The sequence below is a fragment of the Triturus cristatus genome, chromosome 11 (genome assembly GCF_964204655.1).
Source record: "Triturus cristatus chromosome 11, aTriCri1.1, whole genome shotgun sequence".
NCBI classification, from domain to species: domain Eukaryota; kingdom Metazoa; phylum Chordata; class Amphibia; order Caudata; family Salamandridae; genus Triturus; species Triturus cristatus.
In genome coordinates, this window is record NC_140594.1 from 577,938,611 (window position 1) to 577,958,734 (window position 20,124).

Genomic DNA, 20,124 nt, shown 5'->3' on the forward strand with positions numbered 1-20,124 from the left:
TGCCCACTTTGGCTGGAGTGCAATAGCAGAGTGTAATAATTTCATGCCGAAAATTGCCCACTTAGCGGAATGTTATCCAAATGCATAGATGAGGCATTCGAGACAAGGTAATACTGGTCAAGATATTAGGAGTGTAGTACATGATTGTTTGGTACAACGTCCTATGTTTAATTGGAAGTGTTGTCGTATTTTACCGATAGTTGAAATCAACGTTTAATTAATGTGCATGAATTATCAAGATGCATTGAGTTTCATTTGTGAGCACTTAAATGAGTTTGTCAAAAATCACTGCGATTGAATAATGGATTTATAATAGTATATGAAAAACTACTAGTCTGTCTTCACTGGTAATCACATGGTAGTTTTCACGTGACACTCAGCAAAAAAGTTGTTTTAAAGTGATTGAAAACCTTACTTCGGCGTTGGTGAACAAGCCTGGTGGGCAGGCGAAACGTGTCAATGGTGGCTCGCAAATAAACCATTTTTGCATCTATACACGGCATCGTCATCCTTGTTGTAACGAGGCAAACAGAGATAATTAAGCAGACATTGCTTGGGTGGTCCAACCCGACGATGCGCCCTCTGTATATATATCAGGATTGTTTCTCTACATATATCTACTTATTTATTATAGCATAAAAATGTATTTATATACATAGATAAATCTATTCATATAAATGTTTCTTTTTTTATACGTATGCATACTTTATGATACTTACAAATGCATATTTATTAATTGTTTAACAAAGGATAATTATTATTTTATTCTTTTTTTCTGCCCAACAGCCACAGGTGGATCATTAACGTTTGTAACTCAAAGGAAAAGGTTACTTACTTGTAGTCTGAGTTCTAAATTGTAGGAATCCTCACTGTAGTCCTAAATGACTCACCTGTCTCCGCCACTCTCTGGAGTTAGTCATTGGAAAGTTAGATATTCTTGACCTTTTCATAAAAAAAGAACTGTGTGGATGAGACAAGCTGCTAGTACAAAGCATCATGAGTTCAGGGACCTTCTGAAGTTCTTCAAGGGACAGGACTCTTTTCCCCCTGTTTTACTTCAGAAGGATTATCAAGTTACAATTTTTATTTTCACATTTTTAACCTGTCTTTGCACCGAAGATGTTGAATTGTAGTTTTAAAATATTAAAGTGAGGAGAGAAATATCCACTCCAGTCCGGTGCACAGCCTTTAGCGTCATTCACCATATGTCTTCGTCTAAAACTCCAGATTTAACCAAATGATCGTTCCAGAATATTCCAAATGAATTTCAAGCGTGGTTTTTATTTCACCTTGACAAACACACATGCGGTGCAGTGGCATTTACATTGCTTCTTATGCTGCAGATATACCCATCCGGGCCTTTTTCTGAGCACGTAATAAATACTCAATACATCCTCAGTCACAGAATTTCATGTACCCAATGCATTTCGGGCCGACTTTGGCCCTTCTTCAGGGGTTAACTATGAGTAAAAAGAACAATGTGTTAAAATGCCATCTTAAAAAAGAACTGTTTGTGTATATACCATATTATGTTCAGTTAACCCAATTCAGCGTTCTCCCTCTAATAAAATACACTCCAACAACAAAACTGTCTGTGCCAACCTCATTATCACTATCTCATCCACAGGTAAAAGCCCAAGCATATGAACCCTCACTTTATCTTATACTCCTGTACTAATGATACACATTACTAGATCAGAGCAAGCCTTAAACCACCCATTGTACCTTCGTGATTTCAAGCGATGTGGTCTGTTTCCCTGCAAGATCTTAACTGCTGAAAGCGGCGCTTCAAAAGCGTTACTCCTGCTTCCCATTAATTAAATTTAAACATCGTGACTCCACCCTTCTTCAACACCCAATCACGTTGCTCACGGTCGTACTCTGTGGTTCTTGAAAACTTCATTACCAATAATGCACAGCTTTAAACCTCCAAAAATGTGGACCCACCTCATTCATAATGATGACTATACACGATAACAAGAGCTTCAATACAACCTCCCTTCAGACAGTGATGTCCCTGTACCTTGCCCTCCCTAAAGATGTTAAAGACGCTGATACTGAAATGTAACCATTACGTAGCTCTTGTTATCGTGTATAGTCATCATTATGAATGAGGTGGGTCCACATTTTTGGAGGTTTAAAGCTGTGCATTATGGGTAATGAGGTTTTCAAGAACCACAGAGTACGACCGTGAGCAACGTGATTGGGTGTTGAAGAAGGGTGGAGTCACGATGTTTAAATTTAATTAATGGGAAGCAGGAGTAACGCTTTTGAAGCGCCGCTTTCAGCAGTTAAGATCTTGTAGGGAAACAGACCACATCGCTTGAAATCACGAAGGTACAATGGGTGGTTTAAGGCTTGCTCTGATCTAGTAATGTGTACCATTAGTACAGGAGTATAAGATAAAGTGAGGGTTCATATGCTTGGGCTTTTACCTGTGGATGAGATAGTGATAATGAGGTTGGCACAGACAGTTTTGTTGTTGGAGTGTATTTTATTAGAGGGAGAACGCTGAATTGGGTTAACTGAACATAATATGGTATATACACAAACAGTTCTTTTTTAAGATGGCATTTTAACACATTGTTCTTTTTACTCATAGTTAACCCCTGAAGAAGGGCCAAAGTCGGCCCGAAATGCATTGGGTACATGAAATTCTGTGACTGAGGATGCATTGAGTATTTATTACGTGCTCAGAAAAAGGCCCGGATGGGTATATCTGCAGCATAAGAAGCAATGTAAATGCCACTGCACCGCACGTGTGTTTGTCAAGCTGAAATAAAAACCACGCTTGAAATTCATTTGGATTATTATGGAACGATCATTTGGTTAAATCTGGAGTTTTAGACGAAGACATATGGTGAATGACGCTAAAGGCTGTGCACCGGACTGGAGTGGATATTTCTCTCCTCACTTTGATATTGTAACACAAACGTGGGATGCCAGGGTGGATCCTGCTGTCCTGGTTGCACGCCAAATCAGACAAGCAATGAACTAAGTTTGAATATGAAAAAGAGAAGCTTGAAAATACTGGTGTGCACTGTAACTTTTTTTCTTAAAATATTGTCAGGATGAACCTTCTGGTTATTCAGAAAACAAAATCCTCTTGTAATAGACTGCCTCAGGGTGATGTTTTCATCATATGGACAAATAGATTCTTCACACCTGTGCTATATTATAGGAACAACATATCTAGTACAGTGCTCTGGGTCCACACAGACAGTGGGAGATCATTAAAGTGTTCATGACTTCAATGAACATTTCTACAATGCAGATCTGCGACTACAAGTTAATAACCTTTTCTATTTATGCACATGTATGCAATGTCTATATTCTGTGCTCCTATTGTTTTGTATTACTCAGGTTCCTGCATCTTGATATTGGCCCTGTCTCTGGGTTCTACTTCTACCAATGACTTAAGTGTCCTGTTATTGTCCATTCCCTGTTCCCTTCTTCTTCTGCTGCCCCGGCCTTTGTGACAGGCTCTCCTTGTCTTACAGGGTGTCCGAAAATGGCGCTCCTCTCCACTCCGCACAGCATCCACATTTCAGACATCACATGTGACTCCTTCCGCATTGCCTGGGCCATGAACCAGGGAGACCTGGACAGAGTTTCCCACTACTTCATCGACTTGAACAAGAAGGAGAACAAGAACTCTAACAAATTCAAGCACAGAGTGAGTATACGATGTGTGGTTGGTAAAAGACTGGTGGAAGAAGCTGTGATATATAAGGTCTGGTGCAAACGATGAAGAAAATAAACAGTCCATCTTTGGTGCTCCCGGCTCGTGGACACCACTTATGGCCCCATTGAACAGGGCTGTAATTACATGGGTGTTCTGAAAAAGAAGAGTACAAATATTTATGTATGGACTGTTAAAATACCTTTAGACACATGCAGAGAAGGAGCAGCAAAGAAAAAGGAGCAGGCGAGAGTGAAGAGTGAGGAAGAGTTATAAAGAGATAGTGCTGAATTGGGCCATATAAGGATTTCAAAGTATACTGGAGGCTTGGTAGATTGGTTTCAGGGTTGGATTGGCTGTCCAAGCCAGTCCTATATCAGCATCACCGCTCAGTACCACAGCCTTGCCCATGAATGGCCACAACAATGCCGGTTGAGTGTATATGCTGAGCTTGTACATGCCTTCTGCAGGGAAGCTGTGGTCCAGCAGAGCGGAGACCAGGCAGTGTCATCTGTGCAGCACACCGTTCTGCTGGCATTGTAACTGTTTGAATGCCCCTATATGCCCTAGCCTGCAGGAAGTAGTCGTAGCAGGAGCCCTGACTGTGGTACAAATTCCCATAACAGGTACCAGTGTTGGGTGTTTTGTGCAACGTAGTTATGATGAAACCAGCAACATAAGTCACAGTAGGGTCATCTCCAGTAAAGCAACAAACTAGATAGACAGGGTGCACCCTATTATAGTACAAGAACAGTTGCAAATATGAGACAGGTTCATTTAGAATGATGCATAGCGGCAGCTATGAAAAAGAATTATATCATAAAATAGAATGGGCTGGGGAGATGAAGGGGGATGGGAAAATCAAGGAGTCGTGTACTAGAATGACAGGGCTCTAGGAAAAAAGTTGGGTGGACTTGATGCAGGAGTGGGACACCAAGATAAGTATAGAAATGTATAACTCACATTCTAAGAGCTAGAAGTAGAACAACTATGAAACAGGAAGGAGATGCATTTTTTACAGAAAATCTGGGTGGGGTCATTGAGTCTTTACATCCGTATTTCATGAGTCAACTGTTGGAACAAGCCCTTTCTGGTGGTTCGAGGGGATGCCTCCAGCCAGGCAGAACCTACCACTCCCATCGAGGGTGTGTGATTACACCTGCCGTATAAACCTGTGCTCACCCTCTGGTAGCTAGACACTGAGCAGTCAGGCTTTCCCCAGAGACAATGTTTAAAGCAAAGGCACAGCTGTCGCTCGCAATAAATACACTGAGCGTAACAACAGAGACTTCACACAGGATGTGTGTAAATGATGTTTATATTCAACACACATTCAATCATTATGACATGAACATCATATACTTTCGGGCATAAAACACATTTGGAAATATTATTAGCAGTACGAGGCCCACTCATGATATCAATAGTATGCACACTGTGGACGAATCCTAATCTAACCCGCTCCTACAGAGAGAGAGAGCACCCTTATGCGGTGCAACATGTTGTCCATCCCATGCCCACCCTAGCAATCCTGATAATACAGTCCTGCACAGTTATAGGGTACACCTCGGGTCACAACTATATCAAAGATATGTAGATGCATGAAACAAAAACACTTTTCAGAAACACTATGGGCCGGTGCCTCGTGAGTAAACCCAATGTCAAATGTGTTGTGAATCACAGGCGGTTCGCTGACTATCACTCCCACTCACACACTCACTCCAAATCACTACAGGGTACGACAGGTACCAGCTGAATCCGTACGGAACACTCTCGCACACATATGCATTCAGCACTCTAGTACAGTGCTAATGGTACCCAGCAGGTCAATGGATAACCTCCTGCAGACTCCGTGGTCCCAGCCTTCCTCCACCCTCTTATTCACCCCAATTGTCCTAAAGCCCCAGATGGAAGATAACCAGCCCTCCTCCCAGATAATAGGCCACCCACGGCCGAAGTCACACTAGTCTGGGTCCTTGAGAAGCAGGTGGGGATATGTAGCAAGTTTTAGTGAGGAGGTAGATGTAAACAAGGGGAGTTTAGGAGCCACTCAGGAAGTTCACTCGCAGGTTTCAAAACACAATGGAGTCATGCAGTCTCTTGACCCATTTCCGAACTGTCTCGGAAACGTTCCTTCAACCCAGTCAATCTCTCTCACTACTACCTGGTGCCAAGATGTCTTTGGGAGGGGCCAGGTGTGGAAAGGACAGTTAGTCTGCCGCGATGAGGGTAAAAATGGAACAACTGATGAATGGAGAATAACACAGGGGAGCCTCTAGATAGGAGGAGGCACCCCGAGTGGTACACAATTATCAGGGTCGTTCCAAGGCAATTCGGGCATAGTATCTAGTGCGTGTTGGTATGGGTCACACCAGACACTTCAGGTCTCCAACACAAACAGTGGCAAATTCCGTACCTCCCTGGAAATGAGGCACAATGACTAGTGCACGTTGAGATAGGTTGCAACAGGCAATTCCGGTCGAACACAATGAAGAGTTGCCAATTCTGTACCACCCTGGAAATGAGGCACAAAGTCTTTTGCACGGTTGCACCAGACCAGTCCGGTCAAACACACAGGCCCAAGTTCAGCAGAGCCACATGTGGTGGGATGAGGCACTACTATGGGTACACCCCCACCTCCGAGGTGCGCACCCTGTGAATCAGACACCGCACGCAAGGAGCATGCAGTCGGCGTGTCGCATTAGAGAGATGCAGCACAATTGATGAAACGGGCCACACGGGGTCCCGCAACCGGTGAATTCACTCACCACCCACTAGAAGCTTATGAGTGTCAGGGTCCCTGTGGTACAGGCAACACAATGCAGGGTAGAATTCTGGAGCTCCGCACCAGACCATCTGGTCTCAAAGACACATGTCTTAATTCCACGCTCACACCGTACTACCCGATGGGATTCCATAGCCGATGTGGGCACTTGACAGGGCACCGCTCTCCAGATGTCACAGGTAGATGGTGTAGGCCCCTTGGGGAAGATCTTTGCTGTCCCCGAGATCTCCAGGAGAACAGCAGGCCCTCTGAATGGCCCTTGGAGAGCACACTTCAGGGCGCCACACGTCAGCAGGTCTTCGGGCCAGACAAGGCTCTAATCAGAACATGCTTGATGTCCCCTTCACAGGCAGTAATCCTCCATGTGCACAACAGAGTCCTCTGGCAAAGTGACCACGCAGTCCAGGTTCTCTGGTCTCGTGTCCCTACAAGCATATCTCACCCTTTGCTGAAGGATGGTACCGGTAGCTATATCATCATGTGTCTCTGGAGTTAGGGGTGGTTCAAGGAGTTTCCCTTTGAACCACAGATGTCTCCTCTAAATTGTAGGCCTGTCTGCCATGGGGCTGTGGAATGCAGAACTTAATCTTTAGTGGAGTCATGATCTGGCCCGAGAGGCTAAGTGTCAATACCTCTTTCTCTCCAATCCATCCCATCCGGCCCTCAAATGGCACAGGTCTTGTCATTCTAGTGAGATACCCATGGTGTATGACATTCGCTGCGGAATGCACAGATGTGCTCCCCCGACCCCTGGTGTCCATCGGAGCCAGGCACCACAGCACACAAGACTCTGAGTATAGAAATATCCATATTCTATAAGTGCCATTTCTAAGTGAGTTTTGCCAAGACCCCCTTTACCATTGGAAAGGGTTTAGCATGGCAAATACATTGATAGGAAGCATCATGAGGCTGCTCTCCTGCAATCCACTATTGCAGCCTGAAGTAATGTCATCCACTTCCCCACATTATCCTATGTGAAGAGCAGGTCTCGAAAGTAGTGAAAAGACACAAAGGTACTCATCACTACCTGGGTGCAAGTGAGCTGGTTCGCACACAGACCTGTGATGGCATTTTGGAATTGTAGAGCTGACCTCCAAGGCAGGGGAAGCCCTACTTGTGGGGATTCCTCACTACCTGGGCAGGGATTATCCATATATACCCGCCCTTCCTTCAACCTACCATCCCTGTGCACCCTTCATGGTATGGGATGATCCACTCAGGGTCGGCTGAGGCGTACGTTTTGCCAACCTATGCTGGGGCACAATGGCACCCCACCGGCCTGCAGGGACGGGCCCAATACAGGGTTGACAGGCTAGCCAGTGGGTGGCACACACAGTGCTACATACCACTACTAGCCAGTGCCCTACTCTTCCTGGGTATGCGGTGTACTTGTTCAGGGGGCGCACTGAGGTACGGCACCTGTACCCATCACGTGTGAACCTCCTGCCCAATGTGGTCGAGGCATCTGCAGGCACCTTCTCTGCAGTAAAGTGGAAAGGTGCCCAGATTCCTACAGTCATGCAGAGAGATTTCATTTTCTTCAGAATACAAAGTTTAGCTGCAGCTAAGGATGTGGCGAACCTTGCCCTTCTGTGAACGGTCTTTCCGGTGATGTTCAACATATTGTGCAAAAAGGCCAACGAGGCTGATGATCAGAACTTGATCTACACATAGCCCTCATAGGCAACGTTTCAGGTCAATACAGGGTAAAGCTAGGCAGAACCAAAGGATACATAAGATGTCACTGTCCAGTTGATTACAACCTGAACAAGAAGAGTCGCGCCAAGGTTAGCAGCCTTCAGCCTGTAGAAGGAGCAATGCCAATCGTGGAGTCTCTTAGTTACTGTATTTGAGGTGGCCTTCATAAAACCCCTATCATGCAGGGACAAGAGGACAGCAGTCAAATTAATTCTCTCCTCTACTGACAGCCAATAAAGTGCTTCTTATACTGGCTTTAGTTGGTAACATTTTTGTAGATTCGGGCAGAGTCTGGCTGTTTGATTCTGATCTCATTGCATTTTTTGATCAGTTATTTGGGAAGTCCAGTAAAATATATAAGAGTTGACTAACCATGCCATTACCCAGATATCTTGTCAGTTTTACACAACTGACTAATGCAGTAGGGGGAAAATCTTATAAAGCAGGCACAGCTGTAAATTGAAACCATCGCCCACTGAGTTGTTTTGGGGGTGAGAAAGACATGTAAACATCAAACAGAACTCCCAGGTTTTATTGCCTTTGTGGTTGTTTGTGATGTGTTACCAGACTTGTAGCCATTTGAATGGGATGGGTTTCAGGTTATTTCCAACATTAACCAGGATCTGGGTCCTTATTGCAGCCACCCAGTGGAATGTGCATCTCTTTGTCATCTGAAAGTATACCCCAGGTTGTTTTAGTACTGGGCCAAGGGATACATGTATAAGATGAACAGTAACAAGATGAGTGCTTGGCCTTGTGGTACTCAACAGGACACTTTCTCTGCAGATGATATTGTGAATCAAATTCATATTTGTTGCGTGTGATTGCTGAGGAAAGAGTGAATCCAATTTAGAGTTGTGCTGGTAATTCCTACCTGTCTTGAAGTCTTTTCAATAGTATTGTGTTATAAGCTGCTGACAGGCCAAGCATTATTAGAACGGATTAATAATTTTCATTCATCATAATAAGGCTTTCCTCTCATTTTGACCACTGTAGTTTTGGTATCGTGAGGGTCTGAACCCTCACTGGTGATCTGTAGAAGGTGGTTTTGGTTCACATAGTTGTGTTTTGTGACTTAATTTTCAAGTACTTTCTGAGGAAAGGCAGGTGGAGATGATGTGGTAATGGCCTGGATCTCTGGTTTGCTATTAGCTTCTTCAGCAGAAGTGTGACAATACATTTCTTGAGTTGTGTAGGAATTGAGTCATCTAGGAGTGAAGCATTCATAAAACTTGTGAAGTCAGGGACGATTGTTATGATGAGTTGTTTAATGCAGGCCAGACCACAAAGATCTGCAGATACGTTTTATGTTTTGGTCAGAGCAACTTTTCCTTGTCCATCCTTTGTAATGATTTGATTGACACTTGTAGAGTGGGGGGAAATAGGAAGCAAAGGGCATGGGATAGAGCATTGCAGGCCTGATGTCCTCTCAAGATGTGGGGCTTTTACATTCAAATATTGTCTTGAAGTCGTTGCAGTGTTTAGTGAAAATGCAGAGGGTATTTTTTCCAGGTTTTCTGCCTCATCATCCACCTGAGAGGTAGCTCTAGAACACCAGCAATGAGAGCATTATTGATTTGCCCTAAAGAGAATGGTCCAGCCGCACACGTATCCAAAGCTTGCAAAATGAGGAGCGGTCAGGGAATGTATGGAGTTCTAGAGCAGGAGTGATAGTGAGTGATTCAGAGAATGACTGAGGGTATGACTGAGATCAATTAGGTATCCATTGCGAATGTTCTTGAGGTACTTCGGGTCAGGGGCCAAGAGCTCTGCTGCACCTAAACACCAAGGGTGCTGGAGAGGGTTCCTGGCAGAAACAGATGTGGCTCTTTAGGATTGCACTCAGTACTGCTTCCCAATAACAGTGATACCTTTTGGGAAGTTTATCTGTTTACTGCTGCAAAGAGCTGCCGGTAAAGCCATGAGAGGGTCGCTTAGGCCTGAACTGCCCCAGACAGGGGTGGAACGCACCTTCTCCCGTGAATTATACCTGACATGACCCTTCCCCAGGAGTACATTAATAGCCGGTGATGATGACTTGAAGAATGCTGCATCTGCTGCAGGACAGGAGCCTCACAGGGCTCCAGTCAATGGGTCGGGCATTAGGACAGACTTTTCCTATGTTTATCTCCCCCCTACCTAGCGCCATCCTGGTTGTATTCCTTTACATGCTGTTTATCAGGGGAAGGACTTGAATCCTGATCTGATATGCTTTCATAGTGAGGCAATGTAGATATGAGTTCATTACATAAAACAATAGCTAGACCAGTATCCACATTGCCCCAGTGTTTAAAGCACCAGAATCGGGGCAGATTTCTCAATACCCCAGTATATAAATAATGCAAGTCAGGCCAGCAAATATCTCAGATATCAATGGCCCTGCATAAGCAGCACCTCCAGTCCAATATGTATGGGCTTGGGTTGGTGAAAGGGGGTGAAGAGTGTTTTAGGTGTTGGGGGGGGGTGTGGTTGAGGTTAACACCCAACCATCTAAACAATCCCTGAACAATTCTGTGGTTCTGGTCAGGAAGTTACCTTCTTTGTTATGCTGGAGAGAAGTTGAGTTGCATTACCTTTTGTCCCTCTTCCCAGTCAGCCATAACTTAATGAAAGTAATCTAAATGATTAGGGAACCATAATGCACAGTTCAAAACACATTACCAGTCTTTAGCACACATGAGTGGTAAATGTTGGTACATCTCTAAATGAGTAAGGCCCTGTTTCCCATTTACTTGCAATATAAAAAGACATTAGAGTGTGTGGAACCTTACATTTCTAATTTGCATTCTCGTATATGATATTAATATCAATAATTTACAACTTGAATTATATGACAAAGAATTGTTTCGTTCTTCTTTTTCTTAATGGCTGTACTATGTCAAATCTTTACATATGGATTTAGCAATGTAGCAGTTCAGTCAATGCTTGTTTCACCCTGTCGGACAGTAAGGCTTAGGCTTTCTCCCTCCCTAAAACCTCAGGTAAGCCAGGTAGCGAAAACTTTCTTATACAGCCCGAGAATCCTGAGCTTCCCTTTCAAGAGGTTGACTGAAGGTGTCCATGTTACATTCCCTCTGACTCTCTCCTGGCTAGACAAAGCGAACAGAATATACCTTGGGGTACCAGCTTTTCACCACCGTAGACTATGGTGGAATCAAAACACTTACACCATACTGCTACAACAGTCTGTAGTTTTCAATGGTTAGATGAAGATTCAGCTTCCTTGTTCTTGACCTAGCGTGTCTGAGGAGGGGGCGAAGACATCAAGTAGCCTCATTGCTCTTCATGATAACATGAGTTAGCGTTGTTGTCTGCAGAAAGGAATCTGAGGGTTGTAGGAAAAATCTGCAGGGCATTATAAAAACCTCCAGTTAACGTGGTCCAGATGGTCCAGGACAGAAGGGTCCAAAGGTGTAGGAGTTCCGGAGAATCCATGCTGAGTCAGAAACCAAGAGGTGACGCTGAAGGATAAAGGTACACCTAGCACTGAGCCAAATAATTCAAAAGTGAAAGAAATCACAAATTATAGCTTAAGACCAAGTTAAACAACCATTTGCAATGTAATAGGTCTCGCATTATTCATAGTTTGAGGTATTGGCGTTACAAATAATAATGCAACGCCAATAGCTGTTACTTTCAGTAATGCGAGACATAGTGCATTGCGAATGCTTGTGTAGTGAGCCAGGAACTAGCATTGTATGTCTCAGTGTAGTACCGCAAGCTGCTCCTAGAGGTCCCTAGTGAGCAAGGCATCAGCACTGCATGTCTAGGTGCAGTACCGCAAGCTGCTCCTAGAGTTCCCTAGTGAGCAAGACACCAGCACTCCATGTCTCGGTGCAGTACCGCAAACTGCTCCTAGAGGTCCCTAGTGAGCAAGGCACCAGCACTGCATGCCTACAAAGTTGGAGTTATTAGCATTATAAATGGCAATGTTTTTTTCCTAGCCATGTTGCAGGGTGCAGTACCATATGTGGCCAAACTGGTACCTCTTTTGGTCACGTATGGCACTGCACCCTGCAGAAGATATGGTAAATCCACCCTACCCATAATGCATTGCATGCAAAACAGTACTACAAGTACATTCAAATAGTTATGTCCACATATACAATTAGTAGCTTTGGATCTCCCTAGACAAACCCACATCACCCCCTACCTCGGGGAACTTCACTGGCTCCCTGTATGTACACAAAAGATGCCGGTTCAAGCTCCTGACCCATGCATACAAGGCCCTACACAACTGTGGACCCGCCTACTTGAACCACGGCCTGAACTTCCATCAGCCCACCACACACTCCACGCCCCTTTCGCCAACCCTCACCCCCACATCTGATGTGGCAGATGCGGAAGTTGCTCCTTCTCCTACCTAGCAGCGAAGGCATGAAATGAGCTACTGTTTCCTCTACGGACCTTCCCATCTCTTCTAGAGCTCCGAAAGTCCCTGAAGACCTGGCTATTCGACTAATCAACTGAACCTTGCCAGCGCCTGGATACCCTCACAAGTTACAAGTGGTGTTTAACAAATCTACTGATTGATTGACCTGAAATTCTCCTGTATGGAGCTTAACTGGCTGCTGCATACAAAACCCATAGACTGCTGTGAGAGAAGGCTCGTAGAACATACCAACACCTGGTAAATTACCACCTTGATGCACAGTGAGGGTCTATACCGGAAAACCATACGCCCAAGAACTACTCAGTAGAGCTTTGGATGTAAAAGGCACTACCCAATCGATCTGCATCCCAAACATGCTTACGTGCAGAACAGAGTCTTCAGTGGCCTGGGTTCAGCATCCTCTGACTCTCATTCACAACACCCAATACTTCCCTCTTATGTCACAGTATAAACATAGACAATACCAACCATATATACAAGCCTTACTTGACTCACATTACCAAGGACTACATTGTGCTTGAGTGGTTGCAACATGCTACTTAAACACCAAGTACAGTTCCATAAGCTCTATTTATGAGCTAGTTGTTTCCTTTCTGGTTCTGTAGGGGGTTCTAACTATGGCTACCTTCCTCCTAAGTGACAAATTGAGGGCAACCAATACATCAAGTTTAGCCTCAAACCGGCCTCTCCCCATTCTTAGATTAGCAGAAGCATCTTGAGCGTTTTCTATTTTAATGGATACAAGTCTGAGCCTATTACACATTTTATTTCCCTTGTTTCTTTACTAAATTTCCACACTTCTGCAACACATTCTAGAATTTAAAGCTCAAATCTTCTGTTACACTTGCCATTTCCTCAGTGTTGATTGTGGCCATGATGAATGCTGACACCACCCACAGTGCTCCTTTAACGTTGCTTGGCAACACTTTTGTTTGCGCAGTCTGATTCCACAAGCAGTACCGTCACCCTGACATCATTTTCCTGCATGCTCTCAAGGACTGCAGGCATGTGTGTGCCAACAGTACACCATCTGTCACAGCACCAGGAGACTGCCCAAGCCTTATACACGCCGTCGACATGTCTTGAAATCTCTTTGTTGTGGGCTTGCTGGCCTTGTTCGGAATGGTATGTGTGTAACACTGGGTATTTTGGAAGGGGGTCCTAGTATGATGCAAGGGGGCAGATGGGAGAGAGAAGGAGAAGGTGGTTGACGTGTGTTGCCCTGCTGCTGTAATGTCTCTTCTGGCAAAAAGAAGAATAAAGGTATACTGCAAGTAGACTTGTGTAGCCATATCCTTGCAACACACTTGCTCTGCAGGGTCTTACAGCTTGTCCAGGCAGAGACTTTGCATGTAGTCTTGTGGGCAATCTCTTACTACTCTGTTTTCACAGATGGTAACTAGAATCCAATACAAGGAGGAACCACCGACTGTGAGGGCAATGCAGCATCTCAGTGGATGCATCACAAGAACCCAACCGATAGTGTGCGATGCCTGGCAAGGAACAATGATGCTTTCAGTATAGGCCTACATTGATAATCATCTGTAAGCCTGCATGCAGATGGCAGCATCCATCCTCAGCACTCATAATCACCTCATTTCCTTAGGCTTTGCCAGCAGCAATTTTGCTGTTTTTTATTATCTCACCCTAAACCTACTGTGTTACAGTTACAGAAGGGCTATTCTTGAGTTCCTCACTTGGCTCTCCTCCTGTACTCTTGTTATGCTATGTATCTTGATGTCAGTGAGGGCTCACGTTCAATGTAGAATTTGTGTCCATATTCTGATTCAAAATGTAAGTGTTTGAAAATGAGTGGGATGTTGTCTTTATTGTGGAGTAGAAGCTACACCGGGACTGCAATAAATCTTACCACCTTCTTGTGTGTTGGAGTCACTACAAAGTTGGCAAGGAGAATGGTCTGTAGTCCTGGTTTAAGGAAGGAATCTACTCTGTTATCTTTGCTGGTATTCTGCGAAATTCTCGACTGTGCGGATTTCGGCGCCCCTAAGCCTCTACAGCTAACATCTGCTTGTATGATTGTCTTTAAAGAGCTCCACACAAATCACTCTTGTTTTCCAAGAGCTCCTGCCAACAGAAATCTGACCACACAAACGTATTTTTGTTTTTCAATAACTGTGTCATGGTGTAAGTTTTCTTGACAAAATGTTGTCAGAAATTTGTAATAAAACTCAAGTAAGCCTAAGAGAGATCTTAATTCATCCATATTGACGGGAGAGGGAACATCATTGCTGAACCCAAGCAAACCAGGACCTGTTTCGCTCTTATTAGGGCTCTTCAGGCAGGTAAAGCTTGGTTCCAGTGGCACAATGTGCACGCGTCCCACGTCTGGGCATACCCGTTCCACTTAGGGCATCACATGGAAGCATACAAAAAAGTGGTGAATGGAATGCTTGAATTAATCTCATCCACTGGTGATTACTCAGGTCGCATCCCAGTCCATTGTTATTCAAACTTCCCATAAATTATGCTTCTGCTCCCGGCAGAACTGGTAGAATTATGATTGCCAGAGGACATGTGTTTAGGGCCCTTCATAATCAATAAAGATCACTCGCTCGGGCGCTTAGTGCACATACAACACTCCGCCCGGCAGAAAGCTGTGTAATGGCGTCATTTCATTTCCCAAAAACACGTGAAGTAAACTCGTTTTTTTTTTATCAGACAGCTGGGCATCAGACGGTATTCTTGATGATGCTCGTCCATACCTCATTCATGCCAGCACTGATAGCGATGCTCGTCTCCACCTCATTCATACCGAAATTCATGACGATGCTTATTTATACCTCATTCAAACCAGCATTGATGCCGATGCTCGTTTGTAACTCATTCATACCACATTAATGTCGATGCTTCGCCTACACCTCATTCACACCACTGCAAACGTGCATGTAAATCCATCCCCCAGTTTCACAGGAAACGTCAAGTAAAAGAAGATTTCATGTGGAAAAACGCTTTTCATGAGAAAACCACCTATTCCCTAACCTTAGGTATGCAGATGTTCCGCAGCGCTCTGCGCACATGAGGTTTGGAAGAATAGCAGTGCGCACAAAACGTGAGTGAAAGTGTTATATTTATGTGTATAAAATCTGAAAATATCAGCCAACTTAACTTAAACATGCGACTTTGATTAACTAATTAGGCCAAAAAAGTCGTAAATCTCCACAATACACAGACCTAGGTTTGTACCTGGGATTTATAAAAGCATCTGATATTACATGTTATTTATTAATGTCTTCAATGGTACATTTTGAGGCTATCCTTATAACGCCTACACGCGGAATCAACATATTCAATCCTTCTTCCATTGATTCGGTAAATAAGCACACTACCCGAACCCCTGCCATCGCTGGCCCCTTATAACCCCCCCATTACCCGTTTCTATCCCACACTCCGTCTCTTATAATGCCTGGTACTACCAGCCCTGCAATGTCTACCCAAAATCCTGTTATCGCCTGCTCCCCTACGTCTGAAACTCTCTAGTCCAGGCCAGCCGGTGTCCATCCCAAACACCGTACTTTTTAATTTCAGCCATTCCGTGCCTCACCCCAGTCTCCAAATTCTTACTCTAATATGTGCCCCGCAGTTATTGCTACCACCTCGCACTACACGCCCTGTAATCCATGCCCTCTAATAACGTTCACCTGTGTCTTTCGATCTCACCAGCCCCACACACACTACTCTCTAAATCCAGCCCCCTGGCCTGTGCCCCTCCACTTTATCCTTCATTTCAACGCCTCCATATTAGCGACCCCCCCACCCCGGCCATCTCCTGCCCCCTCATACAGTAGCCTACACTATAATGTGTTGTCGTCCATCCCTAAATAGGATGCCTCCAAACTAGCTCTCCGTCAGTGCCTTCCTTGATGTTCTCTGCCCTATGCATTTACCGCATAATACACCAGTCGAGGCTGTGGGGGGGGGATGTCGCGCGGGGGGGGGGGATGTCGCGCATGGGGGGGATGTCGCGCATGGGGGGGATGTCGCGAGGGGGGGGTCGCGTTAAAATTAATTTAGAAAAAATCCTTCCTGAGGTCCTCAGCACGTTCGTGCTGCCTCGGGTCTGTCCGTTGGCGCCTTCAGCCCCTCTCAGGCTCTCTGCCAATCCTGGCGCTGCCAGCAGCGCCAGGATTGGCTTAGGGCACGGTTACTGCTCGCCCGCCTGCCCATTAGGAGACCGAGGTTTGAGCCTTTGCTCAACCCTCGGTCTCCTAATGGGCATGCGCCAGCCAGAGCAGACACTAGTGCGCATGACTGGGCACGGAGCGAAAATTCGCACACCTTCCACAATCATACGCATTTGTGCTGCTGCCTGTTGTCCCTGCCTGGTCCGTCTGACAATCATGTCAGTCAATATGACGCCGGACCGCCCACCCCCTTCAGACTCTGAAGGGGGTGGGCGGTCCGACGTCATGCTGACTGACATGATTGTCAGTTCTCCCTCTGCTTCTTTGAACTTAAGTAAACTGATTCAGTTTACTTAAATTCAAAGACGCCAACGCTGCGGGCGACACCCCAACGCCCTAATGGACACACCGCTACTGTCTTCAAACAAAAATAACAATTGTATAATGTGCAAATGAAAGAGGTAAAACAAACCGGGTGTAAGCCATGTGTTCACTAGATAAAAATGACCTTAACCTTTCGCTGGAATGGAGTGAACCACTGAATAAAAATATGGTGAATATTAGTGTGCTGTCAACCACTGGGGATTGGTGAAAGATTGATCGCAGCGTTATAATTCAATATGCTCTTTTCCAATCGATTCTGTGCGCTAGCTGCGAGGTGAGCCCTTCGTGGGGCGTGCTTGTGATATGTTTCCTTTGTGTTAATAATGTGGAGTTCAGAAATGTGAAAGTGGGTGTGGTTAAAGAAAATCATATACACCCAATTGTGACAAAATTTCCAAGACGGTATCTCCCACGTAGAGAACACGTCTTGTGGTATCAAAACGTGCTATTGCTGCATATCAATTACGTGAGGACTACTGAAAAGCCCGCTCGAAGTGGTGGAAGTCAGCATAATTACGGTCTGTCCACATTTCAAAGAACATAAATAAACAATAACCCTCTCCCACCAGGCCACAAGTATCTGGGCTGCCCATCTTAGAGGACAAAGGCAAATGGGCATGAGGCTCCTTCGGAAATTTTTAACAGCCTTGTGCAAGAGAGCCATGGAGTAAAGACCAGGGAAGTTTATCATCCTCCCACCCATGATGACATCTCTCATATTTTTCAATCTGTGCCTAGCAAGCTGGGAGCACATTTTCAGCTCAAATGATAGCCGGATGAGAGGGTTTTTGACCGGTTGGCGAGTGGGCACATACTTATTCAAAATGTAAGTGTTTGAAAATTAGTGGGATAGGGTGTCCACTCCCATTGCCTCTGCAATCTGGTGCCCAGCCCATTTGGTGCAGGCTATCATGTTCAATCACATCTCACAGCTCACCTGAACCAACCACTACAGCATCCTTCCACAACAAGATCGCCGTCATCTACGAAAACTTCAAACAACAACCCCCCACCACCAACAGCAACAGCCTGCTCACAACCACGAACACAAACCCGAACACCTACTCACCCATTGGAACCCTCTAACAACTCAAGCCACAATCTCCATCATTAATTCTGTGCACTCAGGAGCACCCATTGACCCCTGCCCCCGCCACGTTTTCAACCTTGGGAGCAAGACTATTGGCGACGAATTTCAGAAAGTCCTAAATACCTCCATCACCTTGGCCTCCTTCCCAGAGGACTGGAAACAGCTGATTGGGGTATTCACAAACAGGTAGAGAAACCTGGGCAGAGCAACCATGGTAATGAGTGCAACATGGCTGACCTTTTCAAAGGGAGGGAGATCCAATGATCAACCAGCATCAGAAACTTGGTGAATGATGTCTCTAAGAACCATAACCCCCAACTAATGCTTCAACGAGGTACACTATTGCAATGGGAAAGGAAGGGTAGGCTAAGCTATGCTCAGTGTCAAAGAGGAGAATCTCTGATCTACCACAGCTGCTCTGCAAGCCAGAAACTCCGGCAAATTAAGGATTGTGTGAATAAAAAGTGACGAATTAGCATGAGGCTCCTTCGCATATACTAAGATGTCGTCAGTGTAGAATGACAGAATGAGCTTGCAGTTACGAAATGCTTATCTTCTGAGTAAGTGGTGCTCTTTCAGTGCACTAACCAGGGGCTCAAGAGCCACTGCAAACAGCAGGGCGAACAGGGAACATCCATGGCATGTACCTCGTGGTATCTGGATAGGCCGTAAGATGCGTCCGCTAATCCTGATCCTGGCTACAGAATCAGAGTATAGCAGAGACGTTAAGCTGAAAAGGGAAAAACTGAGCCTGACTCAAACCAAACCCACGCACTCAGCAGGACACACCCTCGACCCCCTCTTCACAACAGCAAGCTCCATCACCTTCAGCCACACCACCGAACTCCCATGGACTGACCATCGATGCGTCCACTTCACCTTCAGAACACCCAGTATCCACAGACACCAGCACCTGCTCCCACGAAGAAACTGGACCAAAATCACTGATGACCAGCTCACCTCCTCACTCAGCAACTCCACCCCAACCATCATGGAAAACGACGACCCCAACACCGCAGCCTGAACCCTGCACAGATGAATCTCCGACAGCGCCAACACCATAGCCCCCCTCAAGAAAAACAACAACACCCACACCAAGAAAGCCAGATGGTTTACCACGGAACTTTGAGAGTCCAGATGCTCTTGCCGCCACCTCAAAAAGGCCTGGAGGAACACCAAATCCACAGAAGCCCACAACAACTTCAGAGCTGCCACCAACGCCCACCACCAACTCATCAGAAAAACAAGGAAAAAAGCGATTGAAGACAGAATCTCCACACACGCACACAACAGCAAAGAACTCTTCAACATCATCAAGGAGTTCGCCCAACCCACCAGTGAGTCTACTGACATCCCTCCCTCACAAGACCTCTGTGACAAACTCAGCAACTTTTTCCACCACAAAATCAAGAGCATCTACGACAACTTTGACGAAGACAACCAACACACTGAATCCTCACCAACCACCCCCGACACCCTGAAGCCAGTGATTGACAACTGGACAGCCCTCACCACCGAAGACACACTGAAGACAATGAAGTCAATGCACTCCGGAGCCCCCACGGACCCCTACCCCCACCACATCTTCAACAGAGCCGCCAACACCATTGCACCCATGCTCCGGCACACCATCAACCGCTCCCTGGCGAACGCTTCATTCCCCGACGACTGGAAACACACCACGGTCAACCCCCTCCTGAAGAAACCCTTGGTGGACCCCACCGACCTCAAAAACTACAGACCCATCTCCCTGCTCCCGGTCCCAGCGAAAGTCATCGAGAAAGCCATCAATAGCCAACTCGCCACATTGATCGAAGAGCACAACATCCTCGACTCCCCCCAATCCGGCTTCAGAAAAAACCACAGTACGGAAACCGCCCTCCTCGCCGCAACCAACGACATCTGCACCCTACTGGACAAAGGAGAAACAGTAGTCCTCATCCTCCTCGA

At 45.6% G+C, this 20,124-nt stretch overlaps 1 protein-coding gene across 4 annotated transcripts in view; it reads left to right on the plus strand.

The window, feature by feature from the left end:
- The window catches only part of PHYHIP (phytanoyl-CoA 2-hydroxylase interacting protein), a 335,593-nt gene that overhangs the window by 188,080 nt on the left and 127,389 nt on the right, over positions 1–20,124 (plus strand). For all 4 annotated transcript variants that reach the window (XM_085633782.1, XM_085633784.1, XM_085633785.1 and 1 more), the window contains exon 2: positions 3,501–3,676. In XM_085633782.1, coding sequence (XP_085489908.1) covers positions 3,512–3,676 — 165 coding nt within the window. In that variant the 5' untranslated portion in view covers positions 3,501–3,511. The remainder of the gene's footprint in view (positions 1–3,500; positions 3,677–20,124) is intronic.